A 23,565-nucleotide genomic window follows, 5' to 3' on the forward strand; every position below is an offset into this window, starting at 1 on the left:
TTTCTCTGTGGCCAGCTCTGTGTCAGGCACCTTCTACCCTCCCAGCAACCCCAGGCTGCGGTGCTATGGGTGAACAGGGACAGCAGGGCTCTGAAAGCTGAGTCCACACTCCAGGCTGGGCTTCCCGCACTGACCATCTGCCCCCCTCCCATGCACCACTCGGCAAACACAAACCTGCTGAGGAACCAGACACACAACACACCTCCCTTTACCCACCCTCATGCTGGGCACCCGGGGTGAGCAGTCAGTGTCGTGCAGATTCACACACGGGGCTGGAGCTGCTCTGGCCCTGCCCCGCCTGCCCTCCAGCATCTGACACTAAATGGGGCCTCCTTCTTCTGGAGTTTCCGTGGCTTCCCCCGGGAGCTCTCCTGTCCCCTCCTTACTTGCTGGAGATATCAGGCCTCCTTCCCAGGCCTCATCTCTTCCCCTCTGTGCTCTGTCCAAGCTTCTCCAGTAGCTCATCAGCTCCCCAGGCCCCACCGTGGTGTTACCTTGGTGCCACCTCCGGCTTCCTGAATCTAAGCCTCTGCAGTCACTGGCCCTTCAACCCAGTGCATCCCACAAAGCCTTCACTCTGGCAATAAACTACCACCCAGGCTATGTCCCTTACCTGGGTCCCCAGCTTTCCTGACAACTTGTGTCTCTCATGCAAACCCGCATCACCCCAGTTCCTCACTCCCCTGGTCCCCAACACCAGTCAGTTCCTTGGGCCACTTTGCTGAGGGGCCTGGGAGAGAGGAAGAAAAGGGCCGAGAGAACACAGTAAACAGCCTGCCGCTCCGTCTTCACCAGGCTTGGCTTGGGCCCTGCGGCGCAATCCCATTTCCCCACTTCTGATGCTTCTGAGTGGGGGACACAGAGGGCAAAGGGAAGTGTTTTGCAGCCTTGCTTGGAACGGGATTTCCTTGAGCTGTTGTGAGGCAGGATGATGGATGAAGTCTCCACCACAGCGGGGCGGGAGGCTGGGGCCGAGGGGCTGCACATCATTTCAGAGAAGGGAACAGCTGTCCAAGAAAAAAGAACAAGAAAGAAAAAGCTGCTGACAGACGCCTGAGTATGAGCGGCCAATGACGTGTGGACTCACCGGCTGAAGTCTGTGCCATATCCCCACAAGCCCCTGCCTTTCTTGAAGCCCACAGGCCCCATGCTGCTCTCTTCTCTTGCTAGGCAGCCTCCCAAAGTTTCCTTCTTTTTTTTTTTTTTTTGTATTTTTAGGGAAGGGTCTACAGGGTGTTCAGGGTCTCACTACTACATTGCACTAGTAGTGATCCACCTGTTTACAGCCTCCCAAGAACTGGGATTACAGGCATGTGCCAACACGCCCAGGCTCAATTGTGTCTCAGTGCACCCTGGGGGGGGGGCTGGCACAGCAGGCCTAGGGGATCGAACCCCCAGCCCCTGAGCCTACTTGCAGGTGTTTTAATCCACTGAGCTATTAGGCTGGCCCTCAAAGTTTCCTTCTTTAAAAACCTGGACACACTAGGAGTCTGACCTTGACTCCAACCTAGGCAATTTATTGACTTAGAAAGATACTATCTCAAAATAAAAAAATGATAAGGGCTGGAGAGGTAGCTCAGGATGAAAGCCCTGGGTTCAATTCCCAGTTCTGGGGGTGGCAGAGCCAAGTCCCTCCCCAAATAAGGGCGCACCTCAACTAATGACACACTCCATCTCTCTCTAGGATTTCCTGCTGCTTGGAGCAGACGTTCGCTGTGGCTGAGATTGCTGGCGCTACACCTGGGGTGGGGACCCTGGCACCTGTTCCTGATGGGCCATGACAGAGGCTCCCTTTCTTCAGAGAATCATCTATAGACCTTGCAAACTTCTCTGAACTCAGATCTGGAAATGATCTGAACAACCAGGACTTTGTTCACTAGAAAAATTAATTTCAGGAATTCTGTGTTGCTTTCAAAGCTGGATTCCACAACACGTCCTCCAGGAGTTGCATTTCAATTGTGATCATGGTATTTCTCTTTGAGCTTCCTTTAAAAAAAAAAAAAAAAAAAAAGTCCTTGTAGATTCTGTTCGTGTGTATTTTTTCTTATTTTATATCTTTTCCTTCCTTCTGTGGCTGTAACCAGCCTGGTCTCAGTGCCCATGAGCAGTACAACCACAGTCACCTCTTTTTGTTTCTGTGATCAAGAGCTTGCCTCTTCTCCCAAGGAGAAGCGCAAGTTGCTTGGGGGTCTCTGGATCTAAAGCACTGGTGTAGGCAGAGCTGCCTACTGGACTGTTGTTGTTCTCACTGCCACAGGGTGTCGCTGTTGAAGATGGGAAGGTTGCTCCTAACAATGCCACACGGTGTCGCCATTGAGCGAGTCTCCTGCGCAGCGTTTGTCCCAGAAGGCTCTAGGGTAAGGGTTTCCTCCTGCCCAGCCCTTGGTGGACAGAGGCTGTCCTTGGGTGCAGTTAGAGCTTCTCTATGTTTTCTGAATCCTGTACGGAGGCAGATCTCCAACCCAGACTGTTGGGCTCAAGGTGGACTCCCATAGGGTCTTTGGGCCATTTACCTTCCTGGGGCAGGTGGGGTTGTCGCACTGAGGTATTTAAGAGATTCTCTGAGTGTGAATACTTGGTCTGAGCCCAGGATGAGCGAGAGCACGCCCAGCAGGCTGGAGCAGGCAGGGGGTGGGAGTGACATGACCACATTTAGATTTTAAAAGCATCCTGTTGTGGCGTCTGGACTCTTGGAAGGGCAAGAGTTGAAAGCGTGGGCACAAACTAGGAGCCAGGCTGCTGATGGGCAAGGAAAAGCATCCAAATGCATTTTAAGGGGCTGGGGAGATAGCTCAATAGAATAAGTGCTTGCTTGGCAAGTGCAAGGGCCTGAGTTCAATCCCTGATTCCACAAAAAAAAAAAAAAAAAAAAAAAAAAAAAAAAAAAAAAAAAAAAAAATGCATTTCATAGAAAAATGCACAGACTTGGGTTGTGGCTCTGGGACCTCAGGTAAAGGAGGGGCATCGGTCTGAATGGGAGACCAGCGCAGCACATGATGGTCCCCATTAGTCCTCAGGATGCTGTCCCTCTCCCAAGGTGAGAATCACCCCATCCTTTTAGACCAAGTCATTCTTCCCATTCACGCAGCTGGCCCACGCCTTCTGCCATCAGAGCCCATGTTCTTTCCACTCCCGAGTGACAAAATCATTCAGGGCTCAGTGTGTCTAAGGGGGGACTGCTGTGTTTGGTTGCATAGGTCGTGTACTGTAATAAGGCACAAGAGGCTCAGGAAACAAAAAAATCCTTATGCTGCCCATCAAGAGGTGGACCTGTGTCTATGCTCCAGAGGCTAGTAGGGCCAGGGCCAGGAGGCGGTAGCCAGTGAGGCCAACAGGAAGAAAAGAAAAGCACAACTTGGCATGAGGCTGGAAGGTGGTGGTGAGGACTCTGGGTTTTGTTCCAAACTACAAAGGAACCACTGGAGAACTTTGACAGAGGGGGGCACAATCCAGGTGGAATGTTGGGTGGCCCTCTGGCTGCTGGGCAAAGAATAACTACTGAGGGAGGGCCATAGGCTGGCCTCATCCACCCTGGCCTCCTCCCTTCACTCCCTTTGATGCAGGTTGGCTCCCTCTTGCACCTGTCCCCTGCTTTCCTAAGCATTTACACAGCTCCTGCCTGCTCTCTACAAAGCTGAGGGATGCGGAATGCACGGTATTCTGGGATCTGACACTGCCTGTGAACATTATGGCGGGTACAATATTTATCAGTGGTGTTATGCAAAGCTGGGTACACTGGTAGACACCTCTTGTCTCAGGCTAGGGAGGCTGAGGCAGGATGCACCACCACGCCCAGTCTCAATTGCCATCTCTGTGCGCCCCAGGGGCAAACCTCTGGCCCCTGTGCCTGCTGGCAGGTGCTTTAATCCACTGAGCTATTTAGCCGGCCCTTTGAACTTCTCCAAAACCAAAAACCATTAGTGAAAAAATTAAAAGAAGGGACAAAGAACTCCAGACTACTTAAGAGCTCATCGTTCAGCAGTATCCCTGCTGGGTTAAACATTACCTTCCTGGGGTTCTTTTTGGAAATGCTGATTTATTAAGTATCAGGGGTAAGGCACGGGGTGGGGCACAGGGAAACCAAGTTCCAAATTTGCCACCTCTCATGAGTCATGTGGTAAGCTGTGAGCTGTGTCTGCAGACACCTTAGGTTCAAGCCCCAGGGCTGCTGTTCATAGCTTTGGGACCCTGGGCGGTTCGTGGATTTTGCATTCCTTGCTTCCCTCAGCTGTGAAGCCGGGGTCCTAGTAGCCCCTGCTCCTCCAGCTGTTCTGGGAAGCACATGCAGTGAACTCTGCCAAGCAGAGGATGACAGGGACATCCCAGGTAGCTCTAACACTCAAGACCCAACTCCCCTCACACACGCCCACGACTGTTTGGGGCTGTTCCACACTGTTCCCCAAGCCTGTGCAGAGCATGGGCCCCATGTTTTTATTTTTAAAATAACCTAGGAGTTGATCCCCAAGCACAGTAGGGGATTCCCAGAAATGCTCCAGGCTGCCTGCCAGGCTGGAGCCAGCTAAGCATTAGGGCCCTGGCCAGCCAGACCTCAGGCTTGGCCTTGCCAGGTGGGTAATTGTGTGACGGGGCCGTCCCTTCCCCACCGCAGGCTCTGTGTCCCCAGTTGTGAAGACCATGGCTCTCTGGATTTCAGGAAAAGAAATCAGCAAACTGGCCTCTGGCAAACACTGATGTACCCTTCCTTGCTGGGAAATTTCCATTCTTTCTGAAGCTCCTTCAAGGTCCAAAGCCATCAAGGCAGTAGATGCTGTCAGGCGCAGAGGCAGAGAGGGCCGGAGGGAGAGCCGGTCCTTGGTGAGGTGTGTGTATACGTGCAGGTGATGGGGCTGCTGGAGACATTACCGCAGATATCAAACCCCCGACCCCACATACCCTACAGAGACCCACGGATGCAGGTCCTTATAGCATCGTTGTCCTCTCAGGAGTGTGGGTGCCACCATGGAAAGCTGCACATGGGTGAAGAGGGTCGTGGAAAGGCCGTGCTCGGAGGGAAGGTGGGCTCATTTAGTTCCCATTCTCAGAGCCTCATCAGGCAGCTTAGGGATGCAGTCTCTACCTGCAAAGGAAGCCCAGGACTCAGAATTCACGTTTAAATCAGATCACTAGGTGGTTTGTCCACACACCATCGGACCCAAACCACTGCTTGTCCCCTTCACTGGCTGCATTGGAGGCCAAGTGAGGAACACAGTTTCCTCCCTGCCAAAGCCCAACAGGAGCAGAACTGTGATAGGACTCAGCTTCCTGAGCCTGGTGCTTCACTATTTCTTTTTTTGGTACCAGGGATCGAACTCAGGGCCTTGCACTTGCCAGGCAGGTGCTTATGCCACTGAACTATCTCCCCTAGTCCTTCACTTTTTATGGCTCTGTGTTTACTCTTCCAGTCATGCTGTTCCCTCCCCCAGACTGTCCTTCCCTCCTGCACAAGCAAAATGTCCATGTGGCCCAGAACCAGCAGGATGCCACCTCCCTTACCAAGCCTTTCTCGGCAGCCCCCAGGGCTTCTGATTCCATACTGTGTGTTTTTAGTTCCACCTTCAGCAGTCTCCTGGCCCAAAGTATCCACTCCCAGGGCAGACAGGAGCTGCGGGCAAGGGACTACTGGGCAGGACACAGCCTCTGCTGCTAGGAAGAAGCAGGGAAAGGTGTCCTGACCTCAGACCTGCCGTCATGCTGCCCTCTGGCTGAACCCAACAGATGAGGAGAATGCAGGATTCTAACGTAGGCCATCAGACCCAGAGTCTGTACCGTGGAACCTGAGGTTCATTTAGCCCCTCCACGATTATCTACTCTGAGTTACTTAGTCTGTTGGGCATGGTGGGTGCCGCAGGCTAGACTTCTCCGCCAAGGCACTTGCAGTGGAGACACAATGGGCACTGTCTTTGTTAGAAGACAGAGTCCTTTGTCCTGGCAAGGGGACCCAGTGCCCTACTGCGGCTTTTGCCCACAGGGAAGGGCAACCTGGCACTGGGCTGCACCGCTCCCTGAGGCCTCTGCCAAGTCCTGAATTGTCAGCAGAAACTTTACCCCGGAGCAGCTGCCATGGGAGTGGAGGCCTGGCCTGGGTCCAGCCGGCACCCTGCTTGGCAGTGCCACAGTCCAAAGATCATTGCTGTGGGAAAACCCCAGGCAGCTAATGCCCCTGCCACCAGAAGCGGGTGACACTTGTGTCCCCAGGAATTCCCAACCCTTCAGACTATCCTCTTCTGCTCTCCAAGCTGCAAGATCCATGGGAGCGCCGTGTTCCACCTTACACACAGGAACAGCGGAAGCCTAGGGAGCAGACGGGGCTGCCTTCCTTGAGGACAGGAAGCAGTGCCAGAAGGCACACAGGGAAACTCTGCTCTGCTGTCTGTCCAGCCTGTTGCCAGGCCAGTTTCACTTCACTGTTGGTCTCCCAGCATCCCCCAAACCTGGGCTCAGGCTTGATGGGGGCCGGTTGTCGATATCACTTCACCCCTCAGAGTCCCCAAATGAAGAAATGACCGCAGAGAGGGGCAGGAGGGAAGAGAGGCACCTGTGGCTTTACCAGCACACTGTGGGTGCTCAGTAAGGATTGGTTTCCTTTTTTTTTTTTTTTTTTTTGGTGGAACCAGGGATTGAATTCAGGCCCTTGCATTGAACTCAGGCCCTTGCACTTGCCAGGGAAGTGCTTATTCTACTGAGCCATCTCCCCCGCCCCAAGACTGGTTTCCCTCTAGCTCTTGCTAATACTGCACGGCTGCAGAACGCAGGAGGCTCAGTCTAATATCTAGAGGAGACCAGGCTGGAGGGCAAGGGAAAGGGGGCACACAGAGACCCTCAGACCTCAGCCGCAGGGACAAGAGGAACAGGAGGGCCGGCCTGTGGGGCTCTCTGTGCTGAATGGGGAAGTTTTGATTGCAACCCCAGCACCTTGGGTGCTTCCTGTGGGCCACCTTGAAGTGAGCCCGGTGCTCTGCCACACTCGGTCTGAGGCGGACGGGAAGGCTCTCTCTCAATTGGCAGGTCCCGGGAGAGGCACGAGAGAACCTGCACGTATTTGTAAATGATCACAGCTACCAAAACACAGAGGGTCAATGCCTCGCTGGAGAAAGTACAAGGAACTCTGGGACCCCAGAGAGGACCTTCTCCTAACCCAGAGGACATGAGGATGTCTCACCGGGGTGAGCAGGAAAGGTTGCCTGCAGGGGAGGGCAGAACGAAGCTCTCAATCATAGGGAGGGGTGGAGCAAAACTCCCCAAATCGAGCACAATTTCTACTCAAAACTTTGTTTTCCAAAAGAAATGTTATTATGTTTACATACTGTACATATAATACATGCCCAGAACCACAGCCCAAGAAAATAAAAAATTTACATACCCGCAGGCAAAAACAGTCTTTTTATTGTTGTTTGAGACAGGATCTTGCTATGTAGTCCAGGCTGGCTTTGAACTCAGTGTAGTCCAGGTTGTCCATCATGAGCCCCCTGCCTCAGCCTCCCAAGTCCTAGGATTTACAGGCATGTGCTACCACATTCAACTATAAAAAGTTTTTTTAAGCACCCATAAGCCAGCGCACCCACCCGGAGAAAAGCCATCACAGCGCCCTGAGATACAAGGCAGGGCGTGGGAAAGCTGGGCGGGGCAGTGGGTGGAGCCTGTAATCACGAGGTCGGGGCAGCACCAGATAACTCCCAGGATGCCACAGGTGGGCTCCCAAAAGGTGTGGATGGCATAAAAGAGACTAGATGGCTCGAGAGGACCGCTATGGTGACGCTCCACATAGCCACCCTGAGTGAGCACAGCGGCTCCTGGAAACTTCATTTCTGTCTGTAACACCTCGCCTTCCCAGCCCAGCTTTTAAACCCTGAATAACAGGAGGAGACAGAACATCTACGAATGTGGGTTTCTGTGGCAAGGCAAGCAGGCATCGTCTCTTGGGCCTGGGCACCACCTCCCCTTTCCAACTGAGCAGCAGCGACTGGTGTCCAAGTGTGACCTATGCCCAACCGCAACAATGTTGCAAGCAGGTTCCGGTCAGTGTGCCTCCCCTTCCCGCTCCCAGGTGCCCGCCCTCCCTCCGGGCCACCCCCAGCTTTCGGCCTTGAATACTTAAGGGAGCCAGCCTAGCCATGTGAGACAGTCCTGCCACCCACCCAGAGTCCAAGATGGGTGTCTTGCCTGGACCCCTGCCGTCCCTTCTTCTGGGGCTGCTGCTCACATCTGCCGCAGCAGTGCTGGGAGCCAATCCAGGCTTGGTGGCCAGGATCACTGACAAGGGCCTGTCATATGGTAAGAAGCCACACAGTTGGCATCAGACCCTTGGGGCACAGTGAGGGCCAGGATGGCTGCCCACTCCCATGGGGCAGCCTCTGGGTCCAGGGCTCTGGCGGGGATTCTGGCTGGTCACACCCTGCTGTGTGACTCAGGCACAGCACACTTGTGTTAGCTGGGTTCCTACCAGGACAGAGATGTGCTCCATCTCAGTAGCTGCTGTGAGAGATGCTTCCAGCCAAGGCTTCAAGGGAGAAGGCGTGTGAGCTGGAGCAGGGGGCTGGTCACTCCCAGGCTGCCACCAAGGGGACCAGAGTGTTCCGCTGGGAGGATACTGGGTGGACTCTGAAAGCACATCCCTTAGAGGCCAAGGTCAGAGCAGCCATTACCTTGTGGGGCAAGGGGTGCCCTGTGCAGGGGACTGGGCTGGCGTCACAGGGACATGGGGCAATTCTCCAGTTACCCAGCAAATCTTTACAATTAGATTTATTGTATGTTATGTCCCAACTTAAAAGAATGGGTCAAAGTAGGACTATCATTTTAAAAGATGCTGAAACTACACCTCAGCATTATCCTGCTCAAGGGATGAGGGAGCTCGTGGACCCACGCACCCCAAAAAAGCCAAAGGGGTAGAGCCTCCACTGCATTCGCTGTTAGGTGGGGGAATAACATTCCCTTGGCCAGGCAGGGTCACGAGGAACCCAGAATGGTCAGGGACAGAAGGCTCCCAGGAGAAGGGGTTGTGGACACCAAGTTGGCCAAGTAGTATGCATTTGCCAGACTGAAGGTAACAAGTGGGAAGAGGTTGAAGGGGAGACCTCAGTCCTCTGTGTACTCAGCCCTGCTGGGGACGGAACTCCAGGTCCCTCCTGTCTCAGAACAAGCAGTGGGGCCCACTAAGTGCTGTTCTTACTGAAGTCCTAAATCGGGAGGGTCTGTCTTCTCCTGCTTTCCACCATGCAAGTGTGTGTACCGTGTTTATGGAACCAGTCTTTAAGGCCGGGCATTGTGGTCTCTGTGTAGTTCTAGTGCCACAAGCCCCACTGTACAGCTGTGGGTGCTCACCGAGTGCCTGCAGCAGGCCAAGCTCGAGCTACAGACAGCGCTCTTCTCCTGGGCACTGTTTTGCTCAGCAGTTGTGATGCCCTTTGACTTTCTCGCCACCTCAAAGAGGTAAGGGCTTTGGCAGGTGGAGAAAGTGAAGTCTGCAGGCTGGTTTCAAGTCACTCAGCTGGAAAGACATCAAACCAAGATTCTGGCCTTAAAAATCCTTCTGTTTGTTCTCCACAGGCCAGATGCCAGGGAGAACAGGAAAGAAGACCTGGTATCCAAGTACACAGTGCTACTGCCCTGTAGAAGTGTTGGCAAAAGGGGCCCAAGTTTTCCTTAACGTGTAAGGGAGCACAAACGTAAAGCCATACAGAATGTAGGGATGTCCCTGACAGTTTGTCAGGGGACCCAGAGGGGCTTGATAACTGCAACAATAATTAATGCTAATAAAGATTTCTTCTCTCCCCAGGGCAAGTGGGAGCCATAGAAGGTGCTAGCAGGGGAGGGGGCCAGGCAGACCAAACTGACCCAGCTTTTCCCCATCCACAGCGGCCCAGGAGGGGCTGGCAGCTCTACGGAGAAAGCTGCAGGAGATCTCGCTGCCTGATTTCGATGGGGACTTCAAGATAAGCCGCATTGGCCGTGGGAACTATGAGTTCCACAGGTATCACTGCCTTTTCTGGGGTCCGGGCTGGCTGAGGAGAGGCTGGAGCTGGAGGGTGAAAAAGCTCCAGGACGGGCTCAGGGAGCTCTTTGGGGCAGACTGCAGGAAGGCTCTCCAAGGAGTTCAAAGAGAAATGTGGGTGGGAACTGGGCTCCTGCACTGACAGGGCAGACGCCGCTGCTGGTGTGTCCTGAGCCTCAGCCTCCTTGTCTGTCCTGTGGGCTTGACACCGCCTCTTCCTTCCAGGGTAACACAGGATTAGTCTGGCCACTGCACAGAACCTGGAAGGGGAGAGACTCCTTAAACTTGAAATATAGTAGCCCAAGTGTTAGCACTGAAGCCAGTAGCTGGGGGAGCCAGCGGAGGCCTCCCAGAGGAGGTAGCATTAGAGCCAAGTCCTCAAGAGGTCACTTTGAAGAAGCAGCCCCTGCTCTTTCTTCTTCCTTTTTAAAAATCTTTGGTTTGTTTGTTCAGTACAGAGTCTCACTTTGCAGTTCAGACTCATAGTGATCCTCCTGTTTCAGCCTCCCCAGAGCTGGTATTCAGCACCTACCTATTTCAATGGCGAGCATGGTGCGCCTGTGGTTCTGGGGCCAGCACGGCATGCAATGCTGGGGATCGAACCCAGGTCCTTACACTTGCCAGCAGGTGCTTAGACTGCCAAGCTATCTCTCCAGTCCCGTCATACTCTTTAAAAGATCCATGGATTACTTGCTGAAGGGTAGACAGTGGCGGAGGGCAGTCCCCCACCCCCAGCCTGCTACCTGCTTCCTGCTGGCTGCTTGCTTCATCCACACCTTCCTCTTTTACTCAGTTTGTCAGCAAACATCTGAGCGCCTGTTATGTGTTAGGCAAATGTAAAGGAATTGGCAAATTGGCCCTTGCTTTCCCACAGGCGGCCCCTTGCCCATCCTTCCGGTCTCTAAGACTGCCTCAGTCTTCCCTGAATCTAACACCCCTCCTGGGGTGCTGAGTTTAGGGAAAGACTTGCAATTCCAAGGCATGGGCCTACCCCCCACCCCACCCTACCCCATGCCAGCCAGGACCCCAGGATTCATAGGGCCTCATCTTGCCTGTGTGGCTGTGAACAATTGTGTCCCTTCCTTGAGTTCTGTCTCTCCTCTGTGACAAGGAAACAAGAACAGTGCTTACTCCTGGGTCAGGTCTAAGTGACATGAGGGATGTGCCATGCTTAGCACGTGAGGGATGTGCCCCGCACCTGGCAGTGGGTGGTGTTGGGTTTGTCTCTTCCTGCTGGTCCAGTCCCCCTTGCAGGAATGAGGTCCCTGTGAGGCCCAGGCCCCAGCTGACACCGCCCTCCGCCTGTCTCCTCTCAGCCTGGACATCCGCAGCTGGGAGCTACGCAGCTCTGTGCTGAGGCCGCTGCCCAGCCATGGCCTGAGTCTCTCCATCTCTGATGCCGCCGTCCACGTGGAGGGCAGGTGGAAGGTGAAGATGAACAGATTCCTGTAAGTTGGCTCTGCTCCCAGGTCCTCAGGCCCTCACCTTGGCCCTCATCTGTCCTTCTTGGGTCCCTCCTAGCTCGTCACAAAGGCCATCTAAGGGACAGAGGGAGCCCAGCACAGAGGTGGATCAGGGACTGAGCCCACACTTCCTCCTCTCCTGTGCTGACACACTGGCTTCCCTGGAGCACTGTGGCTTCCCAGAAGCAGACCTCAAGCAGGAGCTTTACCTGGTGACCTGAGGGGAGGGAGCAGGGCAGCAGGAAGGAAAGGAGGCAGCTTGGTGAGCAGCTGGAGCTTCAAGCTGCCCCGCCCCAGCTAGCAGGTGGCGTGGGCCACGCGCTGAGTCCCCCTGCTCAGCCCTGTGAGGCCTTCTCCCTTATCCAGCAGTCAGTTACAGCCCAGTTACTACCTTCCTACTTAGACACTTCTTGGCCCTCCAGAGCTTGGAGGGAGTATTAGCTTGCTGCGGCCAGTACTATTCCTTCAGCTGGAATAGAAAAGCATGGTTCTCCCGGCTCTGGAGCCCGAAGTCTGTTAACAAGGCGTCAGCCAGCCTGGTTTCTTCCAAGGCCTCCCCTTGGCTTGCAGTGGCAGCTGCTCGCTGCATTGCCACATGGTCCCCTGTGCTCTTGAAAGCCCACATCTCTTCCTGTGTCCTAAGCATCTCCTTTGAGGACATCAACCCGGTTGGATCCGGGGCCACGTCCATGAACTTCTTCTCTAACTTCATCATCTCTTTAAATGGGCCGCCTCCAAATACAGGCATGAGTAGGTCCTGGGGTTTCAGCAGAGGACACGATTCAGCCCACCCAGAAAGGCCAGCCCAGAGACCACACCATGTTTTTACATTGTGGGTCACGCTGCCCAGCATAGTAGCCTCCACAGTAGCTTCCAGCCATAGGTATCCAAAAGCACCCAGTATAAACTGAGGCTGTAAGTGAGAAACACCAGATTTGAAAATAAAGCGTAAAACAGAACACAAAAATGGTATTATTAAAATTAGCTGTACCTGTTTTCTTTTTTTTTTTTTTTTTGGCTCTTTTCAGTGACTGCTGTAAAAGTCTTTAATGACCCAGGTAGCTCACATTCTACAACTACTGACAGAGCGGCTTTGGAAAGCACTCAGTGGGATGCCACCTCTGAACTCCTTCGTTCCATCTCCATGAAAGGACCATGCCACACTCTTCACTGGCTTTTGTCACTGAATTCTTAAAATGATCTCTTCACATGAGTGTATGAAGATGTGCTTCATTCTTTTTATTTTACTTTCTTATGTGAGATGCAATTCACCTGACATAATATTGGCTATTTAAAAGGGCACAATTTGGTCCATTCACAATGCTGACGACCACTATGTGTATCTAGTGAAAAAATAATTCATCATCCCAGGGAAAAACTCCAGGCCCACTCAGCAGTTCCTGCCATTTCTCGTCCCTCACTCAGCCCCAGCTGACTTCTAACTTGCATGCTGTCTCCTGGATCAACCTTCTCTGGAGATGTCACATGAGCCCTACAATAGGTGACAGGCTGTCTTCCTCCACTGAGCATGCTTTCGAGGTTCATCCACACTGCAGTGTGCAATTAGGTCCTGTTGATGGATGAATTTGTGTTGTATGGACACACCACATTCTTTTTTAAAATTTTTATTTTATTTTATTTTATTCTGTGTATTTGGTACAGAGTCTCACCACGCAGCCCAGACTCATAATGATCTCCTGTTGCAGCCTCCCCAGAGTGGAGATTACAGGTGTGCACCACCACACCCAGTTTTGCTGGCTGGCATGGAGCAGCCAGGGTTCTGAGGCCAGCATAGCATGAGATACTGGGGATTGAACCCCAGTCCTTGTGCTTGCCAGGCAGGTGCTTAGACCACCGAGCTATCTCCCCAGCCAAATATACCACATTCTGCCCCGTTGTCTTTTAAAGGCTGCATAGCAGAGATGCCCACAACCTGTCACTACAGGTAGACCTTTAGGTTGATTTTTCATTTTTTCAGATTAGCCATGTGCTTTGGTGAGGCAGCACCACACATATATCTGGGCACAAAGAGCCCAGAATAAAGGCTTAGGAGTCAGATTGCCAGCCGAGGAGATGTGTGTTGGAAATGGAGCAGATGCCATGGATCTGTGCCCAGTGTGTCTCTGGCATTTGGAACGTCTGTCTCCCGCCCCTTCACCATCACTGAGCACTAACGCTTCAGAAGCTTTGTTGATCTTGTAGCTGAAAACTTCCAGGATTGATAGGCTATTTCTAATAGCTTTTCATGTGATGATTTGCCATTGAACCTGCTGCCCATAACTTTGGGGGTTTTTAAGTTTCTTTTAATTTAATCTTGTCCTTATGGACTTGTTCTTTGTACGGAAAGAAAACTGGCTCTCTGGCTGTCTCGTGGTACACTTTGTGTACTTCACATATTGTATTTTCATGCACTAAAGTTTGAATTTTCTATGCCTGCAAGTTTAACAGCCATGTCCTTTATGACTTTCGGGCTTGGATCTTGTTAGAAATGCCTGTGCCCATCCTGACTTTAAATACTCACCCAGGCTGCCTAGATCTCTTGTTTATTATTAAATCTTTTTTACTTGTTAATACATCTTGAGTTTTTGCTTAGTCAGTGCCACTTCTTTTGAGGTAAGAATTGAACTTTCTGATCTTCTCCAATCTTCCCCCAGGAAACTCCAAGGCTCCTTTGACGTGCAGGTCATGGGCGTCTCTATCACTGTCAACCTCGTGTTGGGCAGCGAGTCCTCCGGGAGGCCCACGGTCACTGCCTCCAGCTGCAACAGCTACATCCAGAAGGTGGAGGTGGACCTATCTGGGGGCTTGGGGTAAGTCATCCCAAGGACACCACCAGCTGCACTGCTGGCGCACCCCGGGTCCATCCAGGCCTGAGCCTGGCTCTGATAAATGCGGGATCCAGGTGGGATGTTGGAGAGCATCCTTTGGGGGCCCTGTTGGAAGGAACACATGCAAATTCAAGCTGTGAGTATGAATATGTCATCCCACAGAAAATAAATAAGTAAACCTTACGAATAAGTAAACAAAGGCAAATGAAAGTGGGCTTTGACTGAAGGAGAGTATGTTAAAAAAAAAAAAAAAAAAAGGTCCATGGTCAAATTATTTCATCTCTTTGAGTCTCAGTTCCTTTTAGAAGTGTGGATCCTTGAGCCCCTTCCCCCAAGCGCACTGAATCCAATCAGTGTGTACTGGGTGGCTGAGAAGCCAGATGCGCTGAGCCAGAGTGGGCAGGTGCACAGGACAGGGAGTGGACGGGCCTGGCTGTCCTGGGTGTCCCCATGTCCAGCGGCAGATGGCCGGCTGTGCTTCCTTCCCAGGTGGCTGCTGAAACTCTTCCACGACACGATTGAGTCCAAGTTCCGAAGAATATTAGAGAGCAAGGTAAGAAGGTCCAGACAGCCTGACACCTGCTGGACTGCATAAGGCGGGTCCCTCATGGCTCTCTCTGCCCCAGAAAGTTTGGAGGTCCTTAGGCCACAGCCCCAGGAGGACAAATCAAGCTCCAGGTCCAACCAATTGAAGAGAAAATAGCTAGATGTTTGGCCAATGGTATAAAAACAGTGTCATGGGGAAGAAGAAGAACCCACCTGTCCCCTGGCCAGGCCTTGCTAACCCTAACCCTAACACTAACCCGGCCTGCTCTGCCCTACGTTCCCAAAAGGAAGTCATCACTCGGTGCTGGGGAAGCCAGGCAGGCCACTTCCCCAGGTGTGAGATCCAGGGAGAGCTGAGCAAGCTGGCGGGCAGGCGCCCTCCAAGGGGAGGTGGAAACTGTACAGAGCTTTAATTAAAACAAAAGGCCTCGTGCTAATTTCCAGTTTCTCGCAACAATCTTTCACCCCCAGTCCCATTTGTGAAATATTACACACTCGGAGCTGTGCTGTAATCAATCTAGGGAAACAGAGATGGAAGAAGGAGGCTGGAGTTCTTGAGAAAGTCTCTCTCTCTCTCTCTCTCTCTCTCTCTCTCTCTCTCTGCCTCTCTCTGTCCCTCTCTTTCTCTCTGTCTCAGTGTCTTTGTCTCTGTCTCTCTCTGTCTGTCTGTGTCTGTGTGTGTCTCTCTCTCCCCTTCCCTCCTCCGGGGCTCTCTTCTTTTCCCCTCCCCCCAACCTCCCATCAGGCTTTGCGCGCCCTCTCGTGGTAGAAGGATTAGCGTGCAGCCCTCGCACAATGCAGCAAGCTGTGTCCTTTTCTGGTTCTGAAGTTTAGGAGAACTGGAAAAACACGCCAGCCTCTTCCTTAGACACCCCGCTGGCATGTTGTTATGCTGATTTACACTCCCATTTTGATGATGGTAGTAATAATGATTAGTAATATTATGTAACAATAGTAAAGCATTACAATTAATCATCACAGTAGTAAAATACGGTAAGCATTATTGCCTTGACAGCTGGGCTTGGTGACACACACCTGTGATCTCAGCACTAGGCAGGTGGGACAGGAGGATTGCCATGAGCTCGAGGCCAGCCTAGGCTACACAGCGAGTTCAAGACTAGCCTGGGCTATACAGTAAGATCGTTTGTCAAAAAAATAAATAAATAAATAAATAAATAAATAGCAATAATAACTTATTTATAAAATAACAGGTGTTATTCCTTGAGCCTCTGCTTTAGCCAGGATCAAAGAACCAAGCCCTCTGTACTCACAGCCCTGCTGAAGCCAGAGCTCAACCTTTGAGGCAGGTGCCATACTCCACATCTGACAGAGGATGCTCTGCGAAAGGGGTAATTTGCCCAGTGTCTTCCGGCTGTGAGAGGCCAGCCCATGAATAAGCCCTTCTCAGAAAGGGGATGCAGAGCCTGTCCTACCAAAGGCCTTGGAAGGGCCAGCTGTCTTGGGCGAGTCGGAGGTCTTACCTACCCCTGCTCCTGTTGTCAGAATCTCCTGGCTAGGCTAAAATATGATAGCGTAGTTCCTTCTAAAAATGGCTCTTTGATTAATTGTTGCCAGGTCCTGGAGTCAGATTCCAGGTTGTTAATTCCAGCTAGTTAGTTCCAGTTTCCTTACATCTTGAAGAAAGAACTGAATGAAAAAAAGCAAAAACCAGTAGCAAAGTTTATTTGAAAAAGTCAACGTGAAGAGTAAGAGAGAAACTGGCTCTGCAGAGTGAGCTTGGGCAGAGTGAGGGGAAGAAGCTTCCCTTGGGGAAAGCAGTGGGTGATCACGGGAAAGCCATGATAGTAGGCACTTCTTGGTGTCTGTGTCCTTTTATGCTGTCCAAATCTCAAGGAAGCCCATGAGAATTTCTACATCCAGGTCCTGAAAGGGATTGCTGGGATGCTATATCTCAGACATCAGGTTTTGGCCATCCTCTTGCAAACTGGCTCAAGTTCTTGAGAAAAGTCTACATGCAGAGTTTTGGTGGCTGTTCTGGGCATGTTTTCTATGATCTTGTAATTAATAGGTCAGGCCTAAATCCCCAGCCCCCAGTCTCCTTTGTCAGTCCCTGTGGGTCTTCCAAGTCTCGTTCTCCTGGGCTGCTTTTCTATATCCTGGTACAGGACCTTGCTAATCCCCACCCAGCCTGGGGTGTGTAGTTTCTGATCCAGAGGCCTAAGCATAGCTGCTCTCCAGAGGTAAATACTCACCATCTCGTTCCCGTCCTCCTCCCAACCCCTGGGAAGTGCTTGGCCTCGCCATTGTGTCCTGTGGGAGGGGACCACAAAACAGAGCTGCTGCAAAAGTCACGCACCAGAGGATACTGAGCAGGATGTGACCCATCCTTGTTCATCTCTGCACCCCTAACAGACCCTGCCTCTGCCTGTCCAGAAGACCCTGCTGTACACCTGGGGCCAAATCCCCCCATCCCAATCCATAAGGCCCCAAAGTTCAGGGACTTTGGGCTGGTCTGATCTGGTTTTATCTGAAGGGAGATCACAGGAACAATCCTAAGTGAAGCCCACAGGAGTTTCCTAGCCATCCTCTGTAAGGGCTCCTTCTGACCTCTTTCTTTGCTCACTGCCATCCTGCTTTCCCAGAACATGGGGCAGCTGCAGAGGGAGGTAGAGACAGGCCTTCACCTGCCCAGTCCTGGCACCACCCTTCCCATCACTCGGTGCCTGGCTGAGGCCCACTCATCCTGAAGATTGTCTTTAATATGCGGCTTCTCCTGAGAAGTCATCAGCAATCCTGCCCCAGGCCAGTGCCCCCACAAGCCTCTCAGCCATAGTGCACATGGGGATGTCACAATCAGTAATAACGACTTAATTAAAAAATTAAACTGAAGATTTTCTCATATACACATTTATATGTTAACCCAAGAGTTTTAAGATAAAGCAAATGAAAATTCATTTGTCATCTTTTGCTGCATGGCACAAAACTACTCTTGGGAACAGCACTGTGCTTGGTTTTCTCACCTATAACTTTTTTTTTTTTCAGTACTGGGGATTGAACTCAGGACCCTGTGCTTGCCAGGCAAGCGCTTATTCTACTGACCTATGTCCCTGGTCCTCACCTATAACATTGAGCTGCCACAAATTCCATTTTTTTTTTTTTTAGTCATGAGAATTTAATGTCACTTGCAGAGCTGTCCCAGTGCAGAAGCCTTCTAGATTTTTATAATTTTTTTCTCCTAAGCTTTTCTGCTCTCTTGTCCAAATTGAACTGCATTTTTTAGCATCTCACCTTTCCAGAGTATTTATCTTTGATTTTCTTAGAAAAATCTCTTTTCTCAGTCATATTTCATTGACTGTCATGGTAAATAATCTGAGTGATCACAATAGTAAATACAGCAAACAGGCTGGGAAACATATTTCCTTCTCTCAAAAAGCAAACAGCTCAGAGGGTGGCGATAAATAACGTACAAGTGGCTTCTAGATGTGACCGTTCGGTCCTCTGTGGGTATCAAAGGAAACGAGCACACTGTGAGTCCAACTAGCCCATTCAGTGGTGACCATTATTAAGCATCTATTTCCTATATACTCGTGTGTGTGACTATTTCTAGTCCTGCTGTTGCCCCTGACTTCTGAGAGGCCAGAGCGTCCCAAAGACATGTCTTTCAATGGTGTAGTTTCCTGTGTTGTCTCCAGCCTGTGCTCCTTCGCCCAGCTCAGATGCCTGTGTTGGCATAGACTTGGAAAATCTCCTGGAGTCTGCCCAGGGGCCGTTACAAATCATTTCTGTTTCCTTGGTCCCTGGCACATGGTAAGTACTTACAAATACTTAGAGAATCAGTGATGACTGAGAACAGGTGAAAAGCTCCTGAAGTGATTCTCAGAGTGTCAGACTAAAGCTGAGATGCACAATCAGCCTTTCTCTTCCCATTTTTCCACCAGATTTGTGAAATAGTGGAGAAATCAGTGGCCTCCGACCTGCAACCTTATCTCCAAACCCTGCCAGGTAAGTTGCCCACCCGGCCAGGGACATTTTTTTTTTTTTTTTTTTTTTTGTGTGTGTGTGTGGCCAACTCAGCCCACCAGGGGGCGGGGCTGGCTGGCATGTGGTGCTGGGGATTGAACCGCGGTCCCTGTGCTTTACTAAGCTTGTTCTAAGTAGGTGCTTTAGACCACTGAGCCATCTCACCAGCCCAGGGACATTTTAATTCCATTAATTTTATGGCAGCATATATGTACCTTATAAGACATTAAGTAGGGACCTGGGAGATAGCTCAGTGGAATAAGTGCCTGCCTGGCAAGTGCAAGGTCCTAAATTCAATCCTTGGTATAAATAAATAAATAAATAAACAAACAAATAAGACATTAAGTAGGATAGATATATAGAAAGTAACAATTCAGGGCCAGGGAGATGGCTCAGTGGAATAAGTGCTTCCCTGGCAAGCACAAGGGCCTAAGTTCAATTCCCAATTCCACCAAAATAATAATAATAATAATAATAACAATTCAAAATTCCATTTTGGGGGAGCTGGGGATATAGTTTAATGGTAGAACTGTTGCCTGGCATGTATGAGGACATAGCTTCAATTTCCAACATAATAATTTCTTTTCTCCCCAACTTTCCAAGAGGTAAGCTCTGTTTGAGGTATATATTTTCTCTGTATGTACAAATATAAATCTACATAGGCATATGGCTATCCATTCTTGTAGGTATTATGTTTATTCATGAATATATGCATAATTATAAATACATATCTATTAGTACACCTCATTTTGCCTGTAGCTACTCTTAAATTCACGTATCTTGGAGAGCCATCTAGATCAGCACACCAATCAGCACAAGTGAAGGCATTTTCAAAAACTTTTTGTTGAAGTACATTCATAGAAAAATGTACTCGGGGCTAGGGAGATGGCTCAGTGGAATAAGTGCTTCCCTGGCAAGTGTAAGGGCCTGAGTTCAATCCCTGGTTCTGAAAAAAAAAAAAAAAAGAACGTAAGAGTTTGGGGCTGGTGAGATGGCTCAGTGGTCTAAAGCACCTACTTAGAACAAGCTAAGCCAAGCACAGGGACCGCGGTTCAATCCCCCAGCACCACATGCCAGCCAGCCCCGCCCCCTGGTGGGCTGAGCTGGCCACACACACACACAAATAAATAAATAAATAAATAAATAAATAAATAGAAAAATGTACTCAGATCCTAAGTGTGCAGCTTGGAGCCCAGTGGCGCAATCGGTTAGCGTGCGGTACTTATACTAAGTGTGCAGCTTAAAAATGTCTGCACACGGAGCCTGTGTACAGAACTAGCTCCCAGATCAAAGTGGAACATGACCAGCTTCCAGAGCTTCCTTGGGTCCTCTTCAGTAGCGACCTGGCCTCATGGGCAACTTGTTCATCTTTAAGACACAAGGCCAGTCACTGTCCATCCATTCTCCTTGCTGTGTGGTAGGCACTGATCAGTGTCCCCCTACCCAGCATCCGCTGTACTGTGGAAGGTCACTTGGGGGTCACTTGGGTAGTTGCCACTTTACACCATTCTGAGCTGTGCCACTGTGAATGGTCCAGTACCAGTGGTGCGTGTCTCTGGATGTACACCTACAAGAGCAAGCACAGGCCTAGGAGAGCAAGTACAGGTGTGTTGTAGGTCCTGCCTAAGAGTTGTCCAGAATGGCGTTGGTCACAGATCTCATTGGTTCATAGCTGGGCAGTATTCTACCCTGTTGGTGTGTCTTTGTTCAGCAGCTCCAGCTAAGGGACTTCTTGGGTCTTGCAGCTTTTGCTATTGCCCACTCACATTTCCCCCTCTGCCTACATGTAAGAATGGGTCTGCAGAGTAGCCACTGACAAGTGTGTCCCTGGATCCAGGTGGCACATGTAGTTTGAAGGGACAGCACCTGACTGTCTGAGATGTTCTTTATGTGGTGATCCCTTGGCCCTTAAGCCCCATGCAGTAGTAACAGGCCCTTTACCTGAGGGCCAGGCTGGCCCAGCAGGCCCAGTGTGTGGAGACCCCTCCACTTTGCCAGCCTGTGGCACTGGAAGGCAGTAGCCAAACCCTGGGACTTGCCTGGTCACCCTGATTATGTGGCTCCTTGGCATGAAGCTCCAACAGAGGCTGAAGGTGTGAAGCCCTGAGCTTCCAGACCTCTGTGTGTGTGTGTGTGTGTGTGTGTGTGTGTGTGTGTGTGTGTGTGAAAACTGCACAGACCCCAGGCTGAACCCTACACGCCCAGCACTGTTAATCTGTGTGTGTGTGTGTGTGTGTGTGTGTGTGTGTGTGTGTGTGTGTGTCTGAAAACTGCACAGACCCCAGGCTGAACCCTACACGCCCAGCACTGTTAATCTCCCAGAAGGACAGGAGAACCCATGCTGTCTCTTTCTTGGAGATGTTGTTCTGCAACCCAGGCCTAGACTGGGTGACAGTTCCTTGGGCAGAAGGTGGGGGGCTCTGCCTGCATCAGCTGGAGCTCCTGTTCCTTCTCCATCAGCTGAACACCATGTCTGGCCCCTAATCTTGTCCCTGCCCTTGTCTGCAGTCACAGCAGGGATCAACAGCTTCCTGGATGTTGACTACAGTTTAATGGAAGCCCCTCGGGCAGCAGCCCAGATACTGGATGTGATGTTTAAGGTGAGGACTCTGGAGCACGACCAAGGGGATTACAGTGGCAGGACTGCTCATTCCTGGGCCACCTGTTCCAGAACTACAGGTCTGCTCTCACCTCTCTGCTGGTTCCTGGGTGCCAGGTGCCATGGAGCAGGATAGGGAGCGTTCCCAGAGCCTAGAGGTGGGACAGGTGTCACCACCTCAGGCCTCAACACTGCCCCTCTTCTTCCTCCTGCTCCTGCTCCTGCTCCTGCTCCTCTTCCTCTTCCTGTGTTCCCTGCAGGGAGGGCAGTCACAGCTGGCCATAGGGGACAGAGGGCCTGGCCAGCCTGTCCTGGGGCTTCATGAGCTTCTAGGGGCTTTGGAGAAACAGCCAAGGAGCCTTCTCAAGGGCCAGAGTTGCAGGCCGTGGGTCCTGCCAGTGCCCCCCTCAGGTGACGCAGCAGCAGCAGCTGAAGCTCAGATGCCCAGCCCCGCAGTGCAGTGAAAAGTTCAGCTGAATCCTGTTCCTCTCTCCAGGGTGAAATTTTCCATCATGATCACCGCTCCCCTGTCGCTCTCCTTCCTCCTGTCCTCAGCCTTCCAGAAGATCACAGCCAGATGGTCTACTTCGCCATCTCCAATTACGTCTTCAACACTGCCAGCCTGGTTTACTACAAGGCTGGGTACATGAACTTCTCTGTCACAGATGACATGGTGAGGACAGGGCAAAGTGGGGCTCTCCGGGGACGGCGCAACTGACCTTCTTCCTTCTGTCTTTCCTCCCCACCCTTATTTATATCAGTAAAACAGTAATTTAAGCTTAAAAAAATTCAACACCAAGAAAAACAAGTTGGCACAACTTTTCTTTATCACCTTGGCCACCAACAAGCTGAAAGCCAAAGTTCTTTCTCTTGCACAACAACTCTAGTGAGCAGCTTGTCTGTGTTTTACTTTTTTCTTAGTTTAGATCTGTTTTTCTAAATGGTATTTACTCTTGACTTGTGGAGGTTTCTAAAGAATGTTTTAGTGAATGAGGCAAGGTAATGAGTCTATAAAATTACAAAGAAAAGGAAATAAAGGCTAAGTAAAAGGTAAAGTGCAATTATGAAGACACTAGGCCCAAAATTCAATTTTTCAAAAATCACAGACCTGTCTGGGAGCTTCCTTGTAGCCAAAGCGAAAAGGGTACATGATTTAGGTGCTTTGTGCTAAAAACATGGGACCACATCTTCCTAGCTTTTGGCTCTAAGACAACTGTCTGCCAGGGGACTTTGTGTACAGGGCATTCAAATCTTCAGGGTGTGCCCAGTTTCTTCAGCTCTAAAGACTACTTCTTATAGCATTTCATAAAAATTGAGGTCTCATGAACAATGTGAGGATGATGGGGGGACACAGAGGTATTAATCATGAACCATCTGGAGGATGAATGGGGGATCTCTGTGTCCTACAAATAACCTCTCTCTCTCTCTCTTTCTCTCTCTCTGTCACACACACACACACACACACACACACACACATTCTTTTGTAGCAGGATTTTTGCATAGAGAGAAGAGCCACCAGAGCTCATCTTTCAGGAAGCCACTTTACTTGTGCCAGCGCAGGCTCAGTGGGCTAATACCCTAAAGGCTGAGCCCTGATCATGGCGGAGTTGTGTCTTTTACACAATTTTTGTGCCTTTGTCCCCCTGAAATAATAACACAGTAGCATACTGTAGCTCGATTGGGTACAATCTATGTTACCGAGTTGTGCTAGCGCTACACATGCTTATCTAGGAGCCAACTGTGCCGTGTTGCCTCTCTGTTGAGAAGGTCCTCACTGTGTTCTTGTGGGAGCAGCCTGCTACCTTCTACCTTCTTCCCCTTGGTGCTTGTACCTCCTATTTTGAGTCAAAGAGCATCATCTTGGGCTGGGAAGATAGCTTAGTAGAATAAGTGCTTGCCTGGCAACTGCAGGGTCCTGAGTTCAATCCCCAGGACTTTAAAAAAAAAAAAAAGAGCATCATCTTGCTTTAAAGTTTTATATTTTTATAATATCATCATATGGGCAGCCTTTTTTGGGGACCATTTCTTTAAAGAAGCTCAAGACAGACCATATAAACAGGGCAGCTATGTGGGGCAGTATTAAGCAAGCCCCCAAGTTCAAAAATATAACACCTATGAGGGTTTTGAACCCTTGAGAATTGAAAGATATCTTCTTTTTTT

General features: G+C 50.7%; 2 protein-coding genes across 4 annotated transcripts in view; both read left to right on the forward strand.

Annotated features, from left to right (window-relative positions):
• Bpi (bactericidal/permeability-increasing protein) overlaps positions 1-1,970 on the forward strand; it is a 28,781-nt gene extending 26,811 nt beyond the window's left edge. For both annotated transcript variants that reach the window (XM_023714808.1, XM_004631001.2), the window contains exon 16: positions 1,685-1,970. In XM_023714808.1, coding sequence (XP_023570576.1) covers positions 1,685-1,723 — 39 coding nt within the window. In that variant the 3' untranslated portion in view covers positions 1,724-1,970. The remainder of the gene's footprint in view (positions 1-1,684) is intronic.
• A 6,127-nt stretch (positions 1,971-8,097) lies between these two features.
• The window catches only part of Lbp (lipopolysaccharide binding protein), a 32,835-nt gene continuing 17,367 nt past the window's right edge, over positions 8,098-23,565 (forward strand). Inside the window, exons 1-8 of one of the 2 annotated variants that reach the window (XM_023714807.1) lie at positions 8,098-8,271; positions 9,853-9,967; positions 11,305-11,436; positions 14,106-14,261; positions 14,769-14,832; positions 18,725-18,788; positions 21,315-21,406; positions 21,902-22,078. In XM_023714807.1, coding sequence (XP_023570575.1) covers positions 8,148-8,271; positions 9,853-9,967; positions 11,305-11,436; positions 14,106-14,261; positions 14,769-14,832; positions 18,725-18,788; positions 21,315-21,406; positions 21,902-22,078 — 924 coding nt within the window. In that variant the 5' untranslated portion in view covers positions 8,098-8,147. The remainder of the gene's footprint in view (positions 8,272-9,852; positions 9,968-11,304; positions 11,437-14,105; positions 14,262-14,768; positions 14,833-18,724; positions 18,789-21,314; positions 21,407-21,901; positions 22,079-23,565) is intronic. The other variant, XM_004630901.2, reaches the window with a different exon arrangement.

The sequence above is a fragment of the Octodon degus genome, unplaced genomic scaffold (genome assembly GCF_000260255.1).
Source record: "Octodon degus isolate 3935 unplaced genomic scaffold, OctDeg1.0 scaffold00037, whole genome shotgun sequence".
Lineage (NCBI taxonomy): Eukaryota > Metazoa > Chordata > Mammalia > Rodentia > Octodontidae > Octodon > Octodon degus.